Source organism: Oncorhynchus mykiss, chromosome 11, assembly GCF_013265735.2.
Source record: "Oncorhynchus mykiss isolate Arlee chromosome 11, USDA_OmykA_1.1, whole genome shotgun sequence".
NCBI classification, from domain to species: domain Eukaryota; kingdom Metazoa; phylum Chordata; class Actinopteri; order Salmoniformes; family Salmonidae; genus Oncorhynchus; species Oncorhynchus mykiss.
In genome coordinates, this window is record NC_048575.1 from 56,712,832 (window position 1) to 56,734,927 (window position 22,096).

Here is a 22,096-nt window from a genome sequence, read left to right on the forward strand (position 1 = left end):
TGGTCTTCATGGTTGAATCTGTTTGAAATTCACTGCTTGATTGAGGGACCTAACAGATAATTGCATTTGTGGAGTACAGAGATGAGGTAGTCATTCAAAAATGATGTTAAACACTATTAGTCCATGCAACTTGTTATGTGACATGTTAAACACGTTTTTACTCCTGAACTTATTTAGGCTTGCCATAATAAAGGGGTTGAATACTCCTTGACTCAAAACATTTCAGCTTTTCACTATTAATTAATTTGTTTAAAAAAAATCTATAAACATTATTCCACTTTGACATTATGGGGTATTGTTTGTAGGCCACTGACAAGTCTAAATTCAGGCTCTAACACAATACATTTGGAAAAAGTCAAGGGGTGAGAATACTTTCTGAAGGCACTGTATGCAGTCATCTATAGATTATATTGTCATACCCTAATTATCTGGTGACTATTTCAGCTAAATGATTTTGTTCTAGACTGATTAGGTCACGATTTGTTGTCAAGGAAAGCATGATTACACATTTAGAGGCTTGTTGAAATAAAGAGCTTCTCTCTGGCCCACTCATGTGTCAGTGTCTGAGTGCTGCTAATTTGCATCACAAGTATTAATATAATTTCAGTGACCAGAGACATTCATGCGATGTGTAAACATACTTAATGCATTTTATTCCCTCTAGAGTCTGAAGGGCAAAGTTTTTCTGGTTCAACCCAACCGTTTTGTAAATCTAAATTAAGAGTTTCCTGAAGGGTTTATATAATGGGTGGCTGGTAAAATAAATACATTACATTTTAATGAAGTTATTCAGTGGATGTTAATCTCATCCAGAACAACTTAATATGGGTCTGTATTGCAGGCAACACAGACCTCTCAGAGATCTGATCACCAACACCACAATGCTATAATAAAAACAGGCATTTGGGTTCAAATATTTAGTTTGGTTATGAGGAATGCAAGTAGACCTGGCCACATCAGAAACAAGAGGACTGATAAGTTATGCTTTCGCTTTCTTTTTTCTCTCTAGGCACCTCTTGCCCTTTCTCCAGTTCTGTGATGGAAGGCAGTGGCAGTGGATTGACTGTAGAGCTGGCCTCCCCTGGGCCTTGTGTGGCTGGCATGGAGGGGAACACCAGTGGGCAGGTGTTTGAGGTGGCGCTGCAGAACAGTTCCTCGTCCAAACGTAGCCCTCAGTTTGTGGGGGTGGAGCTGCTGAAATCCTTCAAGCTGCTCATCATCCCCTGCTACATCCTGGTGGTGCTGATCGGGGTGTTCGGCAACTACCTGCTGCTCTACGTCATCTGCCACACCCGTAAGATGCACAACATCACTAACTTCTTCATTGGAAACCTGGCCTTCTCCGACATGCTGATGTGTGCCACCTGTGTCCCCTTCACCTTGGCCTATGCCTTCAACCCCCGCGGCTGGGTGTTTGGGAGGTTCATGTGCTACCTGGTTTACCTCATCCAACCAGTGACCGTCTACGTGTCTGTCTTCACTCTCACTGCTATTGGTGTTGACAGGTAAGCCTTGGTCGAGGTTGCATTAAATACTTGGAGTGAATGAGCACATTATCACATTTCTATGTAAGCTTCTCTATCACATTACATAATTACATTTCATTCACAGTTTTTATTATTTATCCTTTATTGAGATTTCCTCCATGGTGTTTCAGTATTTGAGGCTGGACCGGAACGATGATTAGGATTAGATTCAACTCTGTCACATAAAGAATTCTTAACAGCTCTATTCAGCACCCTTAAGACTTTTCTAAAAGTTCAACTCAGAGAGATGATTCATACTTTACGTCAATAACAGGAAATAAAATAATCTGCAGGGACATTCACATCAAATTATGGAGAGGGATGAGTAGAAGCATGATGTGATGTCTTTAAACAATTGTCAGATCAAAAAGAAAAAAGATTCCCACACTTGACATGGTAAATTGATCCTATCCCCAGGTACTATGCCACAGTGCACCCTCTGAAGAAGCGGATCTCAGTGCTGGCGTGTACCTACCTCCTATCTGGGATCTGGCTGCTCTCCTGTGGGCTTGTGGCCCCGGCCGTGGCCCACACCTACCATGTGGAGTTCAAGAATGATGGCTTTACCATCTGTGAGGAGTTCTGGATGGGCAAGAAGAGAGAGAGGTTGGCCTACGCATACAGCACACTTTTCATGACCTACGTCCTGCCTCTGTCTGCCCTCTGCATCTCTTACCTCTGCATCTCTGTCAAGCTCCGTAACTGTGTGGTGCCTGGCCACCGCACCCAGAGCCAGGCCGAGGCCCAGCGAACCCGCAAGCGCAAGACCTTCCGTCTGATCACCCTGGTGGTGGCGGCTTTCGGCGTGTGCTGGATGCCCATCAGTGTGTTCAACGTGCTGCGGGACATTGACATTGACCTGATCGACAAGCGCTACTTCCTGCTCATCCAGCTGCTGTGCCACTTGTGTGCCATGAGCTCGTCCTGCTGTAACCCTTTCCTGTATGCCTGGCTGCATAACCGCTTTCGTGCCGAGCTGCGCAAGATGTTCACCTGCCACCGCCGCATCGGCATCCCTGCCAACCACTGTGCCACAAACAGCGTGAACCCCTTCATCCCACCCTCCCACCCACCCGCACAGGATTTGTTCAGAGAATGGTCTTGAAACCAGCTGAAAGATTTTTGGTCAGGGTTTTTGTACTGTAAGATAAAATTATTACTTTTGTTTTTCAAATAGTTGATTCTTCTGACCCCACTCCCACTGTTTCTCATGCCCAAATAATACATATTTTGTGAAACGTAATGTACATTTCTGCACAAGATTATTAAGTGGTTGCACAAGTGCAATAAACTGTGCCACAAACAAGAGTGCTGCAAAAAAAGTATACTGCATTTGAAGTGTTCTTAGACATGTTGAAACATCAGAAGTTGATTGATAATGATGGACATCTTCGGTGTACATTATGCTGTTTATGTAAGCATAATCTTTATTGTACAGTGTATTGCCAAATGTGCATACAAAGTGATGGTTTAATAATAGATGCTTTGGGTTTGGTTTTTGCTTGATTTTAAAAGTCTCTACAACCTCAAGGTTGTGACTGACAGGTGATGCACATTACCAGATGGGAACGCAGCTACCAACCTCACAGAAGAGGGTCCTGGCTTGGTAACAAAGATGATAGCTTCAGTCTCTCAACAACTAACAAAAATTAAACACATTTGGTCATGTCAAAAAAGATTGAAATTGGTTCCATTTAACCTGTTTTCCATTTTTGACAAGTTGCAAGTTAAAACACAGTTTTACTTTCTGTGACAGAAATTGTTGCATCATGCATGTTACATCTTTGTAAACGTAGTGAAGTATACTGAACAAAAACAAATGCAACATGCAACAATTTCCAAGATTTTACTGTGTGAACTTTTTTCAAATCAAATTTATTTATATAGCCCTTCTTACATCAGCTGATATCTCAAAGTGCTGTACAGAAACCCAGGCTAAAACCCCAAACAGCAAGCAACGCAGGTGTAGAAGCACGGTGGCTAGGAAAAACTCCCTAGAAAGGCCAACACTTAGGAAGAAACCTAGAGAGGAACCAGGCTATGAGGGGTGGCCAGTCCTCTTCTGGCTGTGCAGGGTGGAGATTATAACAGAACATGGCCAAGAATTTCAAATGTTCATAAATGACCAGCATGGTCAAATAATAATAATCACAGTAGTTGTCGAGGGTGCAACAAGTCAGCACCTCAGGAGTAAATGTCAGTTGGCTTTTCATAGCCGATCATTAAGAATATCTCTACCGCTCCTGCTGTCTCTAGAGAGTTGAAAACAGCAGGTCTGGGACAGGTAGCACGTCCGGTGAACAGGTCAGGGTTCCATAGCCGCAGGCAGAACAGTTGAAACTGGAGCAGCAGCACGGCCAGGTGGACTGGGGACAGCAAGGAGTCATCATGCCAGGTAGTCCTGGGGCATGGTCCTAGGGCTCAGGTCCTCCGAGAGAGAGAGAAAGAAAGAGAGAATTAGAGAGAGCCAACCCAGACAGGAAGATCACGTCAGTGACTCAACTCACTCAAGTGACGCACCCCTCCTAGGGACGGCATGGAAGAGCACCAGCAAGCCAGTGACTCAGCCCTGTAATAGGGTTAGAGGCAGAGAATCCCAGTGGAGAGAGGGGAACCGGCCAGGCAGAGACAGCAAGGGTGGTTCGTTGCTCCAGAGCCTTTCCGTTCACCTTCACACTCCTGGGCCAGACTGGGCCAGACTACACTAGGACCTACTGAAGAGATGAGTCTTCAGGAAAGACTTAAAGGTTGAGACCGGGTCTGCGTCTCTCACATGGGTAGGCAGACCATTCCATAAAAATAGAGCTCTATAGGAGAAAGACCTGCCTCCAGCTGTTTGCTTAGAAATTCTAGGGACAATTAGGAAGCCTGCGTCTTGTGACCGTAGCGTAGGTGTAGGTATGTACGGCAGGACCAAATCAGAGAGATAGGTAGGAGCAAGCCCATGTAATGCTTTGTATGTTAGCAGTAAAACCTTGAAATCAGCTCTTGCCTTAACAGGAAGCCAGTGTTGGGAGACTAGCACTGGAGTAAAATTTTAAAAAATTGTTCTAGTAAGGATTCTAGCAGCCGTATTTAGCACTAACTGAAGTTTATGTAGTGCTTTATCCGGGTAGTCTAACCTAGAAGTAACAAAAGCACGGATTAATTTTTCTGCATCATTTTTGGACAGAAAGGTTGTGTTATGTAGATGGAAAAAAGCAGTCCTTGAAACAGTCGTGATATGTTCGTCAAAAGAGAGATCAGGGTCCAGAGTAACGCCGAGGTCCTTCACAGTTTTATTTGAGACGACCGTACAACCATCAAGATTAATTGTCAGATTCAACAGAAGATCTCTTTGTTTCTTGGGACCTAGAACAAGCATATCTGTTTTGTCTGAGTTTAAAAGCAGAACATTTGCAGACATCCACATCCTTATGTCTGAAACACAGGCTTCTAGCTAGGGCAATTTTGGGGCTTCACCATGTTTCATCGAAATGTACAGCTGAGGGCCTCCCGGGTGGCCTCCTGGGTTCGCGCCCAGGCTCTGTCGTAACCGGCCGCACAACACCGGTCGTAACCGACGCACAATTGGCCTAGCGTCGCCCGGGTTAGGGAGGGCTTGGTCGGTAGGGGTGTCCTTGTCTCATCGCGCACCAGCGACTCCTGTGGCGGGCTGGGTGCAGTGTGCGCTAACCAAGGTGGCCAGGTGCACAGTGTTTCCTCCAGCGCATTGGTGCGGCTGGCTTCCGGGTTGGATGTGCGCTGTGTTAAGAAGCAGTGCGGCTTGGTTGGGTTGTGTATCGGAGGACGCATGACTTTCAACCTTCGTCTCTCCCGAGCCCGTACGGGAGTTGTAGCGATGAGACAAGATAGTAGCTACTACAACAATTGGATACCACGAAAATTGGGGAGAAAAATAGGTAATTTTTTTTTTTTAAAGAAAAAAAAAAAAAGAAATGTACAGCTGTGTGTCATCCGCATAGCAGTGTAAGTTAACATTGTTTCCGAATTAAATCACCAAGAGGTAAAATACATAGTGAAAACAACAGTGGTCCTAAAATGGAACCTTGAGGAACACAGAAATTTATAGTTGATTTGTCAAAGGACAAACCATCCACAGAGACAAACTGATATCTTCCCGACAGATAAGATCTAAACCAGGCCAGAACTTGTCCATGTAGACCAATTTGGGTTTCCAATCTCTCCAAAAGAATGTGATGATCGATATCAAAAGCAGCACTAAGGTCTAGGAGCAGAAGGACAGATACAGAGCCTCGGTCTGACGCCATTAAAAGGTAATTTACCATTTCACAAGTGCAGTCTCAGTGTTATGCTGGGGTCTAAAACCAGACTGAAGTGTTTCGTATACATTGTTTGTCTTCAGGAAGGCAGTGAGTTGCTGCGCAACAGCTTATTCACATTTTTTTGAGAGGAATGGGAGATTCGATATAGGCCGATATATTAACTATATTAAATATGAACTAAGGTTTGGCTTTTTCAAGAGAGGCTTTATTACTGCCACTTTTAGTGAGTTTGGTACACATCCGGTGTACAGAGAGCCGTTTATTATGTTCTTGACCTTGTGAAGATGCTGGAGGAAACAGGTACAAAAGTACCTACATCCACAGTAAAACCAGTCCTATATCGACATAACCTGAAAGGCCGATCAGCAAGGAAGAAGCCACTGCTACAAAATCACCATAAAAAAAGCCAGACTATGGTTTGCAACTGCACACGGGACAAAGATAGTACTTTTTGGAGAAATATCCTCTGGTCTGATGAAACAAAAATAGAACTGTTAGGCCATGATGACCATCGTTATGTTTGGAGGAAAAAGGGGGAGGCTTGCAAGCCGAAGAACACCATCCCAACCGTGAAGCACAGGGTGGCAGCATCATGTTGTGGGGGTGCTCTGCTGCTGGAGGGACTGGTGCACTTTACAAAATAGATGGCATCATGATGATGGAAAATTATGTGGATATATTGAAGCAACATCTCAAGACAGCAGTCAGGAAGTTAAAGCTTGGTCGCAAATGGGTCTTCCAAAATGGCCAATGACCCCTAGCATACTTCCAAAGTTGTGGAAAAATGGCTTAAGGACAACAAAGTCATGGTATTGGAGTGGCCATCACAAAGCCCTGTCGTGTCTTTACTATCATTAAACTGAAAACGTAGTTTTTATCAAAGATTCTCTGTAATTAGTTACTCGATTAAACTGAATAATCATGTAACTGTAATTAACTAGGAAGTTGGGGCACCAAGGAAAGTATTCAGATTACAAAATTATAACCTTTGAGATATTTTCATATCTGATCAATAGTCTTGATTAATGATTTATTTATTTTACCTCACGTTAGTCTCATTCCAAACATTGTAAATTGTTGGTTATCTGCACGAACCCAGTCTTCACTATGAGTCATCCATCCATACATCAATTGTCTTAAATCATTTATTTAGTTAGTTCTAAGTAATTCACAGAAATGCATAAACAAACAAATATGGTTACATGAAATTATAGAATGTGCCCTAGTGGGCTGAACCGGCATGGCGGCTTGTTAGACAAAGGGGCAATGGGGGGAGGGGGGGGGGGGGGGGGGGGGGGTCGACTAAGAAGTCACTAGTCACTACAGAGTTAATTATAACAATTAAAATGCTAATCCTTTAAACATGAATGCTCACTCATTCGGGAACAATTGCAATCAATATATATATTTAGGCTCAATGTGTCGTCTTGATCGCTGGTGAAAAGTCTTTATTTTGTAGAATTGTCCGTCTCCCTCCCTCTCGCTCTGTCTTGGTTAGAGGGGATAGTTCAAAGTGGCATTTGTTATAGAATGGATGTTTCGGCGGTTGTCGTTCTTCACGTTCAATGATACCGAATTCCTAGCTGCAGACTAGTAATCAATAAATACTTGTTCTTATTCTGTCGGTATCGATAGTCAAAGTTTAACCACGTGGGATGGTTAAAAGATTCAGCAATGGTCTGCAACCTTTGTACTCCCGTGATTGAGAGCAACATGGTCTGGTGATCATTTCTCAAAGTTGGGTTTTATTCAGAATGGCAGAAAAGGCTGTCCCAGGATGTCTGACCCTAACTGGGCTCAGGGGCGGTCCTCTGATTTAGTTCAAATCAAAAGGGAATTGTATTTTTTCTTCATTAAACAGTCCACAACCATATTAAACAATATCATACTCACTCATTCATCTTATACAACAATTATATGTAAACCTCTTATCCGAGGCTATTCTATAAACAGCGTTATGGTAATGTAGCCACATCGTCTTCCATGAGCTTCCCAAGTTGTGACAAACGCACCAGTTCGTAGCTGGATTCTTCACCGATCTTTTACACTTTCTCTGGAACATGACATTTGTTCATACCTCAAGTTCTGTGAGGTGGAAGGATTTCCTTTGTCTCCATGAAAAACTACTCTATAACTGTGTGTCCATGAGGTCTTCTCAGGAATTTACGACCTCTGACCACAGCAGTCTGGTTGTAGAAGCAGAGAGCGGGGGATGGTGCTCGCTGTACTCAGAGGGCAACGTCATGACAGCCCTGACCTCAATCCTATAGAAAATGTGTGGGCAGAACTGAAAAGCGTGTGCGAGCAAGGAGGCCTACAAACCTGAAATCAGTTACACCAGCTCTGTCAGGAGGAATGGGCCAAAATTCACGCAACTTATGGTGGGAAGCTTGTGGAAGGCTACCGGAAACATTTGACCCAAGTTAAACAATTTAAAGGCAATGCTACCAAATACTAATTGAGTGTATGTAATCTTATAACCCACTGGGAATGTGATGAAAGAAATAAAAGCTGAAATAATTATACTATTATTCTGACATTTCACATTCTTAAAATAAAGTGGTGATCCTAACTGACCTAAGACAGGGAATTTTTACTAGGATTAAATGTCAGGAATTGTTAAAAACTGAGTTTAAAAAAAGTATTTGGCTAAGGTGCATGTAAACTTCCGACTTCAACTGTAGTTAATCTATTGAACTAACGTAGGATAGTGGTTTCAATTAATGTCAAAGTTTCTAGCCTACAGCTAGTATTAAGTCTTCAAGCTGCCTCTAATAGCATACACAAAACATTTCATGATTTACTATACTTTATTTCAATTGAAAATATCACATACACTGAATTTAACACCAGTGAACAAAAAAGGTGCAACCATCTTAAGGAATCCAGATTTTACAGTAATCAAAGTCTTATGAGTAAAATCCCTGAAGGCACAATCAGAAATGTTTAGAATTTATATTGTTTCTTATTGCTATGACATTTCACAAAGGCATAGTCACCAAAGAAACATTGAGTAGATTACATTCAGAGACGTAGAGATTTACACAAGTTGTAAGCCTACTGCTTAATAAAAAGGCATTAAATCTAACAAGGACAAGGTTCATTTTGAATCTACATTCATAATGCCTAAATATATTGGAAGATCTTTCTCAAAGTGTAATGATTTGAACTTAGTCATTACTCTTGCATAAAATATTTGACATGTTGTGCACTTACATTATTTTGCATAAATAGAAAAGATTGTGCTCTGCACAGTCAAGTGAGTAGATACTACAGACATAAAAGAAAGAAAAAACAGTGAACAGCAGGTCTCTCTCCATCTATAGTTAGCATGGCCAAATCCACACTACTGCCTCAACCATGGAATAAATTGCTGGTTCTCTATCCATCGCTGGTTGTAAATTATGTTTTCCTCCTTTAGACACATTAAAAAGATGGCAGTATAAACAACTAAAATAAGGAAAAAGGTAACTAAAAAACTAAAATAAGCAATGTTGACAGATATGCATTTCCAATCAAACCCTGTGTGAACTAGCCTAAATCACAAGTCCAATAATGCTTCAACAAACTAGGCTAATAAAGTTAAGACCACTGTGTATCTGAAATGTCACTATGAGGCTACATTTACTTTGAGAGGGTTAACGTACTTGTACCATACCCCGCAATAATCCGATTTGGTATTCGATTAACACTTGTGTTTGATTGAATACACAAAGGGGTAGCACCAAGGCACGTCATGATCATTTAAAGAAAAGGATCAAACATAACCCTAGAAAAACAAGGAAAGTTCAAGGTTTAAGAATGCAACAAAACAAACACTAACCAGCATATTATTATATGTGTTAAGGCTTTGGGATGAGCAGACACCAAAGTAGCTAGATGGCCTAATTAAAATCCACTAAATTGTAGGCAACATGGAACCACTGTGCAAAGGCCTGGCCAGAGATATTTCATCAGTGACATGGACATCAACATACCTAGAGCTTCCAGTTCCATTTTGCCTAATGAGGGCCAATTATGGTTTATACAGCATATAAAGTACCAACGCAATGACAAGAGATGTTTGCATATGGTAAATTAGTATAAAAAATAAATTCCAGTACCATAGTGTTACAACAAGCCATTCATTTTCAAAACCTTGTAAAATAATTTGATGCGATGTAGCGTCGAGTGATAGTTCTAGAATGTTTTTTAAAAAACTATTCAGCATACATTCCAGCATTCTGAAAAGAAACCTCGAGATTATCCTAGTCCAACTCCTCATGGAGACAAAAAAAGTGCATATGCTCAAAGGAAATAAGAGACTGCTCGATCCAATACAGTGACAGCAATAAAAAAAAAAAACACACACAAACTACAGGGGATGTTGGAGTGGAAGCCTAAATATCTCCCTCGATCTTGCAGTTCCCTGGTCCACTCCTCATACCTTACAGGGCCTGCTTGACAGAGTTGAGCCCCAGCAGGATGCTGGGCTTCTCCTCGATTACACGCACCAGCAGGTTGTCTATGTACTCCTCCAGCTCAACGATCTTTGAGTCTTTCTTGGAGAGCTCCGTCTGCTGCTTCACCACTAGGGTAATCAACTCCTCCTGGGTCAGCTGGGTGTAGGGCCCACTCTCCACCATGCCTGGCGCCTGAGGATGGTACAAAACAGTGTCACAGCAGACATCAGCAGTCATCACTTTTTGGTTTTAATAGCTAAATAAAAAGGTATTGGTTTTATTAGTATTAAACATATCAACATGCAGTACCTTCATCTTCCCCAGGGTGCGGTCATAAGTCAACATCTCTCCAACTACCGGGGTGCTAATGGGAGCTTGGCTCTCTATGGAGCTCATGGGCTTCACTGGGTGAGGCCTGGAAAGAGAAAATTACTACAACAAAAAAACACTAAAACAGAGGAGCAGAACAATGTCACAGAAGTCAAACGATTAATTGAATTAACAGAGGTCCATTTCAGTTAGGCTGCAGGTATAGAAAACAACCACAAATCCTCCCCCTGTGAGATAAGCACAGCAATTATGAAATAAGGCTACACAGAGAGAACAATACTTTTCCCAAGTTGAACAAAACAGAAACACCGCAGCATATCCCCGTTTCATACCAAAACCACTAACAAACAACCCCTTTGATCAGAGTTACCCAGCCATTTCCAAATACTCCCTAAGGAATTTGATTAAGACTGAAACGCCAATTACCAAAAAGAAGTGAGACTAAGCATAAAGCTAGAGTTCGTCATTTAAAACAAAAGCTGAGGGATGAGCCTGGAGAAATGGAACGACTCAAATTCATAGACATAGCAATGGATGCAAGGACTGACCATCCATATAATCGAAATTATAGTTTAGGCCATAGTGTTTGTTTGCCTGTTAGACATGGGCCAATTGACACGTGAAAAAAAAAATCCCTTGTGTTTATACATTTAATTATTGAAGGCTGGCTATATCTATAGAGGGGTTTAGGCTCACCTGCGTGGAGTTGAGACTGGCCCACCACCATTGCTACTCAGCACAGTGAGTGGCTGCACCTCAGAGGGTGAGACCCAGGCCCGTAGCGGGGTCTTTTCCCCGGTCTGTGAGGTAAGCTCTCCCACTACGGACTGGGGAGGCTCAGGAGAAGTCAGGACAGAAGGTACATGGGAGGAGGAAGTAAAAGGGTCTACTGCCCACTTGTCTTGAGATTCCACCCCATCTCTGCCATAGAGTTTACTTTGTCTAGTATTTTGAGGCGCCAGTTTTACACATCCTGTTGTAGCGGCTGAGATGATCAGCTTGTCTTCTATGGGTGAAGGGTTTTGTTTAACTAGCTCAATTTTTCCAATCACTGCTTTATTACTTGAATTAGCTGAAGGCTGGGGTGCTCCTTGTTTCTTTTTAATTTGGGAAAATCCCCTTTGAAAAGCAGGACTGTGTTCTTCTGTTTTTTCCTGCTCTCGAGGTTCATCCGAGTCACCATAATTAAAACTGGCAAAGGGATCCGTTGGATTGTTTGGCGCAAAAAGTTTATCCAAGTCATCAGTTGTCATTGCCTGTTCTTTAAGCTTGCGGTTTTTCTGTGGTTCTCCAGTGAACAAGTAATCTCCACTGTGGCTTGGCTCTGGTTGGGCCCATGGGTCTTTAGGTAGGATATCGGCAATGGGGAAGGGGTCAAGTTCAGTAAACTTCGCTTTCATAATGTGTTCCAACTGTGTTTTTTTATCAATGTCGCTTTCTGCAGAGTCAAACAATAGTTGCTTTTCATTGTAAGCAGTCACCTCAGTGTTCTTTGCAGTCACTGGACTACTCCTTCTCATGATATCGAGGGTTGAGGCTCTCCTCTCCAATCTGTTCTCCTGCTCTACAGTGGTAGACCCTGCTAATGTCTGCTCATGATCTGCAGGTCTCAATGGCTCTTTGCGGACTAACCTTTGTCTGGGTTTGGTTGCGGGGATCTCTTTGGGAGTGTTCGGCAGTCCTTTAGGTTCATCTGTAGAACTTGACACCAAAACCACTCGTGATGTAGGTCTATGTTTTTCTGTTGAGAAAACAGGTTTGCCATCACTGGCTGTAGCAAAAGATGTGTTTATCACCTTCTTTGCATCCTCCCGAGGTGTCACGGAGGGTAAGTCTCTTTTCTGAACCAAGGGTTTTGTAGAGACCAAGACTTTGGAGACAAAGGCATTGGGCGCCTCAGACGGATTAGCCTGTATAGTGCACTGGTCTTGGTTGGAGTCTACCACTAGTCTAAGGGGGACTGCAGCTACTGGTTTGGAAGGGGGAGTGAGTGCTGGCAAACTGCTGGGCCCTACGCTCCTCAAAGAGGTAGATTGAACTTTCTGAACTTGTGTCTGTTGCTGGTGTAAGTGCTCTGCTGCCCGCTCCTGTAAGTAGGAATATTTATCATTGTGTGGAGGTCCTGGTGAGTCGAGGTCTGGGCCATCCACACTCATCTCTTTACCAATGAGCCGGGGCACATATTCTTGCTGTCTCTGATTCACCTCTGCAATTATATGGTCCCATCGAGTCTGCCCTTGTACTCCATGTCTCTTCTGTGGGAACAGGCTATCGTAGTCAGGAAGAGGTAGAGGAGGTATTTTGCCCTCAACCACCTTAATTGGCACAGGATCGCCACTTGCAACAGCAGATTTGGCAGAGACAATTCTGAAGCCTGCATTGGATTTTCCATGGCTTTGCGGTTCCATTGGGCTGGGGGACAGAGGATCTCGCCGCTTCTTGTCAGATCCATTGGGGGAAGATCCTATGACAGCCAGGTTCTCAGTGCTGCTGTAGGGATACTTGGAGGGGCTCCTCCGCACCTTAGCGGGAGCAAGCGAGGAGTGGAGGTTGGAGAACATATCAGGAGACTCAGAGGGGACGCTAGAGAGAAAGGATTCAGCGCAGGGAGGGAGTTTGCTGCCTATGGGAGTCTGTCGGGGGTTTCAGGCTGCTTCAGGGACTCCACTAATCTGCCTAGGAGTGAAAACCTGGAGGTCAGTGGCAGACAGTCACACCAGAGCTGAGCTTTCCCATGACAGCTGAAATAACCAACAACTCAGGAGTTTGCTTCATCTTACAGTGGTGCTTCATTCCATCAAGATCTTATCTTCACGTGTGATGATGCACCCTGAATGCTTACAAGAAAATTTCAGAAACTAGTGTTCTTTAAAGTCTGCTCAAAAAAATAAAAATCAGTCTCTGCTCTTTTCTATTCTTTGTTCATCATTTGGACACCTAATGATGATAAATCTTGTGAACCCAGAGCATTTTCTGTATGATACTTCAAATGTTTGTTTCAAAATTATTTTCCAGTTCAGTAATGATAAATATACACTACCGGTCAAAAGTTTTAGAACACCTACTCATTCGAAATTATATTTTTCTTTCAGTATAAAACAATCACAATGGAGAAAGGCCCATTGAAATCACTTTAGAGAGTGTATATGTTGCCACCCTAGGCTCACACACTACTCAAAACTAAATGTAGAACTTTCATTATTCAAAATCAAAATACCGGCATATAAAAATAATACCGGGATATGATACTTGGGCCATACTGCCCAGCCCTACGTCCGGTCCCAAACACGCAAAAACATCCAACAATAACCACAACTGCCTTGCTCTTAACACTTAAGGATTGTTATAAAAACATACTCAATTTACTTTAAGATGGGCTATCATTCTTGCAAAAAGCTAATAAACAAATCTAGATTTAGAATGTCAGAAATTCAGTAGTAAAATAAGATCAGGCTATGGCAAAACTAAAAAAACTCTGTCCTCCTTTAAAAGGACTCAGACTATATTGAGTGAACAACTCACCATTAGGAAAGAAAGATTAAAATAAATCCAGAAATAGATGAGAAAAATACAGCCTTGTTTGCACCAGCAGATAGTCCCAATGTACTTAGTCACCCAGTGTTAGCTCACTTCATCCCTCCCAACCTGTTCTGCACTATATCACCCAGTCTCAGACACACCTAGATTCCACACTGCAGACCAAACAGCACAGTGGCCAAACAGGTCCATCACGCGCCAGATGGAATTCACGATGGTGATCCACGCTCATGTTTGTCAAGGCTTTTAAGAGCCTTAAAGCTGGAATTCCTAATGGTGAAACTGCAACGTCCATTTGCGATATTACAACAAATAAGTTACTGCAAACACCCCCCCCCCAGACATCAATGCATGCGCAATAGAACAGCAGAATATGTACAGTGTTTTTAAACGTTTTTTAAACTTATTTTTAACTACGCCTCACCTCCGCTTCGTCAACAAAATAATAACTACGGCTGTGAAGTGGAGTGGCACCATTTCTCCTACTGCGGATTCCATCTTTAAAAAGACGATCAAGAGGAACGAAGATGAAACTCAGAATACTAGGCTAATTGCAGCCAGTATAGATTGGAGACATGATCTAGTGTACAGATAATTCAACCTAAACCATACCACCATCTGATCACTAATCCTCAAACCACCATAAGCAACTGGGAATATTAAAACCACTTAAAGTTCCGTTGGATAGCAAGCAAGGAAAACACTCATCACCACAGCTATTCAATCAGGACAACATACAGCAATTTGAGTGAAAATATGGATTTTAGGAGAGTTCTAAGAATGCAGTAAGAGAAAGTGGTTTATTTAAAATAATAATAATTGGAGAGCTACAGGTATGGTTAGATGAAAGGCTGCCAAGGCAGTCAACATGATGTGTTGCATATGCTATAAAACTAGTTAACTGGAAATAACATGAAAACCGTCTAGCACCCCATTAGCAAAATACTGAGACAGAATATGTTTATTGTGTTGGAGTTACCTGATCAGCAGTGAAGTACATTGTGTATATAGTAGCTCCACTTACCATTGTAGATGTAATCTTTGTCAGCCTACTAATGTCATGTAGGCCTACCTGATGTTCTGACAAGAGTTACAGCAGAGAAAAGGACAAATCCTAACTGCACTATTAAAACCATGCATTGATGTGAGAGTCGCACAAAGTTTGGTCCTCGCTATGCAGATCTCAAGTTATAATAGAGCTGTAAGTGCATTAGAACAAGACTGACACCTACCTAGGCTTGACTGCAGACACCTTGGCAGTGCGGTTGGAGTTGAGGAAGACCGCAGCGCTCGTGGTGTTGGGGCTGCAAACAGCCTTCTGGGAGTCCACCGGGCTCTCCTCAGACAGGTTTGGAGGATCTGGACTGAGGGGGATCTCCTCAAATGGGTTGGCGGGGTGTGGAGGGCCCTCCAAATCTCTAGTAAAGCGTCTGGGAGCTGGGTTGGGCCTCTCCTCCTTGGTGCTAGTCTGCTGCTCTTCCTTTTTCTCCTCCTTCTTCCTGATCATACCAAACAGAGAGGACAGCCTCTCAGCCACAGAGGCCTCCTCCTGTTGTTTCTGCTCCTCTGCTTTCTTGGCCTCCTCCTGTTGCCTCTGGTCCTCCCTCAGCCTCTGAAGCTCCTCAGCCTCCAGCCGTATCCTTTCTTCCGCTAGGCGCTTCAGCTCCTCTTCCCGCTGCTTATTCCTCCTCTCCTCATCCTCCTGGAACCTTCTCCTCCTCTCCTGCTCCTCCTGTTGCTTGCATTCCTCCTCCTCCTGCAGTATCTTGAGCTGCGCTCTGTGTTTCTCCTCATTCCGTCTCTGCTCCTCGGACGGCGCCTCCTGAAGGCGCCGTTGCTCCAGCAGAGCCCCATCGGCAGACTCCATTCTGTAGGTGGGGACAGAGAGGCTCTTGAGGGACTCTAGCGAGACGTCAGATGGTTGCCTGCGGCTGCGTACATCCTCCACTGAGCCCTGACCAGAGCTGTTGAGGCTGAGGGTGGACCCAGACTTGGGCTCTACCTCCTCTGCATACACATGGTTGCCATTAATGCACGTGCCATTTGGGTCATCCTTCTGCTTGGATCTGCCCAGAAGAGAAAAAGGTCCTGTAGACACCTTGCTGTCATTGCTGCCTGTCCGCTTGTGGCCCAGGAACATGAACTTCTTTTTTACTGTAAATAGAAAGCGACAGTGAAGGAGTTTATTGCATATGACAATCATCATCATTACTCAAATATAAACTAGGTCTGCAGACAGAAGTCAAAATGTTTAAGCTGAATGAAAAGAGCTCACCATCAGGAGAATCCACATTGAGTCCAGAAGAGCGACTGCCACTGAGGGATGCATTCTTCTCAGGAAGAGTACCCAGTGTGGACATGGACTGGGAGACATTGCGCTGCAAGTTGGATTTAGGAGCAAAGAGGGACTTGAGCTTGGATTTCTTCTTTGCCTCAGGGAACTCTGAGTACACTGAGTGAGAGTCACCCTCTCCCTCGCTGTCAGTCAGTACCTGGCTGACAGAGGGAACTATTGCAGAGGCTGAGTCAGAGAAGCTGTCCTTTTTCTTCCCACGCACTATGTCCTTGAGCTTTCCGATGCGGGAGCGTGGTTTGTCTTGCATGGAAAGGTCAAACATGCTGGCTGTCAAGTTGTTTCTCATAAACTGAATGTCCAACATCACTTCCCCTTTGACTTTGTCCTCCTTCCCATTCTTATCCAGCAGTTTGTACCAACTGAAAATGAGTGGGAGAAAGATATTACACTAAACAAAAATAAAATGCAACAATTTCAAAGATTTTACTGAGTTACAGTTCATAAGGGAATCAGTCAATTGAAATGAACGCATTAGGACCTAATCTATGGATTTCATATGACTGGGAATATAGATATGCATCTGTTAGTCACAGATACATCAACATTTCAAAAAAAATAAAAAATAATTTAAAGGCGCGTGATCAGAAAACCAATTAGAATCTGGTGCGACGTCGACTTCAGAGTTGATCAGGCTGTTGATTATGGCATGTTGTCCCACTCCTGTTCAATGGCTATGTGAAGTTCCTGGATATTGGTGGGAACTGGAACATGTGGTCGTACACGTCGATCCAGAGTATCCCAAACATGCTCAATGGGTGACATGTCGGGTGAGTATTCAGGCAATGGAAGAACTGGGCCATTTTCAGCTTCCAGGAATTGTGTACAGAGCCTTGCGACATGGGGTGGTACATTAACATGCTGAAACATGAAATGGTCTGCGGATTAATTGCACAACAATGGGCCTCAGGATCTCGTCACGGTATCTCTGTGCATTCAAATTGCCATCAATAAAACGTAGCCGCGTTCGTTGTCCATTGCTTATGCCTGCCCATACCATAACCCCCACAATGGGGCATTTTGTTCAAAACGTTGCCATCAGCAAACCGCTTGCCCACACAACGCCATACATGCAGTCTGCCATCTTCCCGGTACAGTTGAAACTGGGATTCCTATGTGAAGAGCATTTGCCCACTGAACTCGGTTAGTTACGATGCCAAACTGCAGTCAGGTCAAGACCCTGCTGAGGATGACGAGCACGCAGATGAGCTTCCCTGAGACGGTTTCTGACCGTTTGGGCAGAAATTATTTGGTTATGCAAACGCACAGTTTCATCAGCTATTTGGGTGGCTGGTCTCAGACGTGGTATGTGGTTGTGCGGCTGGTTGCACTACCAAATTCTGAAATGACTTGAGTCGGCTTATGGTAGAGAAATTAATATTACATTCTGGCAACAGCTCTGGTGGACATTCTTGCAGTCAGCATGCCAAATGCATGCTCCATCAAAACTTGAGTGGCCTTTTATTGTCCCCAGCACAAGGTGCACCTGTGTAATGATCATGCTGTTTAAATCAGCTTCTTGATATGCCACACCCGTCAGGTAAATAGATTATCTGGGCAAAGGAAAAATGCTCACTAACAGGGATGTAAACAAATGTGCACACAAACCTTGAGAGAAATAAGCTTTTTGTGCGTATGGAACATTTCTGGGCTTTTATTTCAGCTCATTAAACCAACAAATGATGCGTTTATATTTTGTTTCAGTGTAGGGCCGCCCGTTCAATTAAAAAACAAATCATATGGCCAAATGACGCAGAACCAAAGTACTGAAGGTCAAATGTGACGAATGAGCTACGAAAACTTTTTCAACGTCATGATGCCAGGAAATGGGGTCAAACATGACTTGATAAAACTATTACTGAACTTTTGCACTAGTTCTGACCTAGAATAGATCCAGCTCCTCCAGTGCTGACGTAAATGGGCTGTAAACTCAATGCAGTTTAGGCCCACTCTGCACAAAAGGAAAAGTAAGAGTTCTGGAGAGCCCTTTCCATAACAGCCTCTGTGATTGCAGAGACCTCGCACAATAAGAGCACGGCTAGATTGCGTCAATAAGCAGACCGGTAGGCTAATCCCAGTAATACAAAGTGCAACTCAGATTGTCTCCCAGGTGAACTCTCACCTTCCCAAGACCAGAGCAACAACCCATGCTGGAGCAGGTTAAGTGGAAGCCCCTTGCAGTGTGCCGTTTTTGCATATTCAGTCACTCGCAGTAGGCCTAGGAGCTTAATATTTTTGCATCTTCACTTGAATTATCATAATGGAAGCTTAAAAAAAACAACATTTAAACAGGCCTACAAAAGGAAAGCCAGTAGAGGGCAGAAATCCCTGGTTAAATTCAGTGTCGTCCCTGAACCTCCATGTTTCAGGGTCAGCTGGGACAAGGAAAGCATTCAGGGGGTCAGAGTTCTGATCAATAAGCTGTGGCTCTACTGAGCACTACAAACATTCTTCCCAGAGGACATCATACTTCCATAGGCAGTTAAAGAAACTGGTCACTTTTTACTCATTGTACGCTGCTGGGCAGTGATCAGACATTCTATGTGGTTCATGTGAAGTTCAGTGCATCATTTCCCTGCCCTTACTGGTGTAATAAAACAAAAATCCAGACAGGAACCTGTGGGGAAACATGCATGGGAGTAAACCTAGTCTACATTCCATAAAGCCTAGCAGAACAGTAGGGAGTCTTCCTAGGAGGTGTAGGCTAATGAAATATGTGCTATGCCTTGTCCAAGCATTCCTAATTTCCTTCTCAAACTTAGCCATGCCAAGCAAAACAGCAACTACTACCAGAGCACAGTACAATGGGATACAATTGAGAACATCAGACAATATTTCAATGTATTTTCTGTAATACAGGTCAGACTCTGAACAATGGTTCAGTGAAGGGATTATATGAGTTAAAAGGAACTGTGTGTTGACATGGCACATGTGATAGTGTTTACAGATAAATAGAAAACCCTGGCCCTGATAGAGGAGTGGTGGTCTGCTGTTGGACGAGTTCTCTGAGAGAAAGTAGTAGAGGCCCCGATTTCCCTCTGAAGCATAATGATTAACATGTCACATCCAGCTAATGCCTAACATGACAGACTAAACGGTATGAATTTGTTTGATAGAAGAACCATTAAGATGAAATGGGTCTATAGCCAAGTCCATTTTAATGCGGAAACAGGAATACCAAAAGAGCACACTTAACATAGGCCTATATTGTTGTCAGTAGTGCCTTAATTTTTCAATATCCAAGTTGTGTAACTTAGGCCTATTAGGTGAAAGGGTAAGTGTGAACTGTGGAATATGGTCAGTAACATGGTCAGTAACATGGTGCATTATTTGGCATCATATCCCTTTGTTTCATGCTGAGAACATATTCTGCTACATTGGGAGAGGACAATGTCAAACCAACACATCAACTGATGTAGGACAGTAATCTAACACTATACGCTGCAAGAGGGAACAAAGAGCAACCTCCCAACACCCTTGTATGAGAGAGAAGGAGCAAGATGAGTCATAAAAAGCTGTACAAACCCAACTGAGTAAACACTAGATAAGGTTCCAGATATGAGTGTACAGTAAACAAGTGAATGAGCCTAATCACTGTACAAAGGCTGCCCTTGGGACAGCCTACACAGAGAGTATTCTGCACAGGAGGATACAACCATGACAGTCACTCACTGCCCTCAAATGCAACAAATAGCCTACAAGTCAAAGTTAGATAGTCTGCAGTCTTCAATATTGAAATGTAAATGTCCTTCAGTCTTCTGTCCATGTTTAAGTCAGCGAACAGTCTTAAAAACACTATTACATAAAGATGTGGGTGTGTACATTTTGCCTCAAATCATGGAAAGGCAGCAAGCCTAATGTTTTGTTTTAATGCTTGCTACACCCATGACAGAGCCTATCCCACCATTGTTGTGAATGACATCATTGCACCAAGCCATGCAATTTCACATGTCAGTATGATGGTTTGATTAGCCCTCAGTTAAATAACCTTGAAGAAACATTGGGAAATGGCAGGAATGTATTCACTGGACAACATTCCTCATAATGAGATATAACATGGCATGCAGCATGACCCCATCCAGCTGTGAAGGCCAGAGATACCCTCAAACTAAATGAGCTGGAATTCTCCAACTGCTGTTCAGATGGAACATTTCAAACAACTAAAAGGGGAGACATGGTTAGGGTATCAGCTCAAGTATTCACAGCCTAAAGCTACAGTTTGACAAGAAGGCAGAGGAATAGTGACCTCACCCAACATAATCAGATCGTTTTCCCAACCAGCTCCATGGTTTCGGTTCTCCCACTTAACTACTGATAAGGGATCTGGAATGGCCTTCTCTGGCTGTGCTTTAGGTGTGTAAACATGACTGTTCAAATGTGCAGAAGTCGATGGATGTAGAGTATAATATATATTTATCAGCCTCCTGATAAACGTAATGGAATTTCAGCTCTGCTATGTCAGTGAAATTCATCAATTCAAATGGTGACACGTAACTGAGCAGATATTCCTATCACTAATACCATTCTGGCTACACAAAGAAACCCCCCTCTCAGTGGAGAATTAGTTTTAAATATACGTAAATAAAATAATAATATCCACACAGATCCTTTATCTTTATTCAACATGAGCTACTTACTCAGTCTTTTTCCGGGCACTGTTATCGTGTAGATCCAGTAGGTTGATCACAGCTTTTCCCAGGAGCTTGTCCAGTCCCACCAGAGCTCTGTGCATTACAATGATATACAGTGTGCAGCGTTCAGCATTTCCATGGTGGAACAATGGCAGGTCAAACGTTGCCTCTTCCTTCCATACTGGTGCGACACATTTTTCGGCAACCGAGGTAGAAAACTTGTCTTTGGCCACCTGCATGATGGCATAGGCATCGTTGGTTCCATTCTTGCCTTTGATCCTCAAATTCCTGGCTTGGAACACCGTTACCTGTACGCTTGTGGGATACCACTGATGGCTTTGCCTTTGGTCAGCCAAAGCCATTTCAAAGCTTTAGCTAGCTAGCTAAGCTTGTCAAAAAAATATATACTTTGGCAGGTTTTAGGATATCCTAACGACTTTGTCTTCACTTCCAGAAACTGACAGACCAAACGTTACTACCGATAGGTCGTTGTCCTAGGTCATGTATAATGACGATTGTCGACTCTCGGCCGGGTATCTGATGATGATGATGATGATGATGATGTTGTTGTTGTCGACACACTTGACACTCCCACTTCACTCTAAAATTCTACGGACGCAGTGGCTATGACAAGTGGAGTCGGAGTAATGTAACTAACCTATATATCAGTCTCAATTAGCTAATGCAACCCAGGTGTTGGTCCTTGCTACTAGCTAACTTAATGGCGAAGTAAAGATGAAATATCAAGAACTCGCTAACGTTAGCTGCAGTAGCTACCTTACTAGCTACTTTAACTTGCCCAAATTCAGACGTTCGACAAGGACCATCGTATAACATTTTATTCTATAAGCAAATTGTACTCTGCGTTGTTAAACAAAGAGGTCAAACACTAACAACGACTGTCTGTAATAATTACTTTTCACTGCCTCTCTTGACTTGTTTCTTTGTTGGACGATAAACTTCCTCATCAACCATTCTTCCTTCCCATACT

At 43.1% G+C, this 22,096-nt stretch overlaps 2 protein-coding genes across 4 annotated transcripts; one reads left to right on the top strand and one right to left on the bottom strand.

Moving 5' to 3' along the window:
- Nucleotides 1-1,007: 1,007 nt before the first annotated feature.
- Nucleotides 1,008-3,410, top strand: LOC110536026 (prolactin-releasing peptide receptor-like). Its single transcript, XM_021621525.2, has 2 exons — nt 1,008-1,505; nt 1,944-3,410. Exons 1-2 carry the CDS (start codon nt 1,039-1,041, stop codon nt 2,629-2,631), a joined length of 1,155 nt encoding a protein of 384 aa, XP_021477200.1. The 5' UTR covers nt 1,008-1,038; the 3' UTR covers nt 2,632-3,410.
- Nucleotides 3,411-8,603: 5,193 nt separating this feature from the next.
- On the bottom strand, nt 8,604-22,091 carry rab11fip1a (RAB11 family interacting protein 1 (class I) a). 3 transcript variants are annotated; one of them, XM_021621526.2, is made up of 5 exons: nt 21,112-22,091; nt 16,397-16,836; nt 15,354-16,275; nt 10,564-10,669; nt 8,604-10,446 (listed from the first exon to the last, which is right to left on the bottom strand). In XM_021621526.2, exons 1-5 carry the CDS (start codon nt 21,465-21,467, stop codon nt 10,240-10,242), a joined length of 2,031 nt encoding a protein of 676 aa, XP_021477201.2. In that variant the 5' UTR covers nt 21,468-22,091; the 3' UTR covers nt 8,604-10,239. The 3 variants fall into 3 exon arrangements, with proteins under 3 accessions (XP_021477201.2, XP_036791762.1, XP_036791760.1); XM_036935867.1 differs by lacking the exons at nt 15,354-16,275; nt 16,397-16,836; nt 21,112-22,091 and adding exons at nt 11,281-13,260; nt 14,107-15,347; XM_036935865.1 differs by lacking the exons at nt 15,354-16,275; nt 16,397-16,836; nt 21,112-22,091 and adding an exon at nt 11,281-13,886.
- Nucleotides 22,092-22,096: the final 5 nt, after the last annotated feature.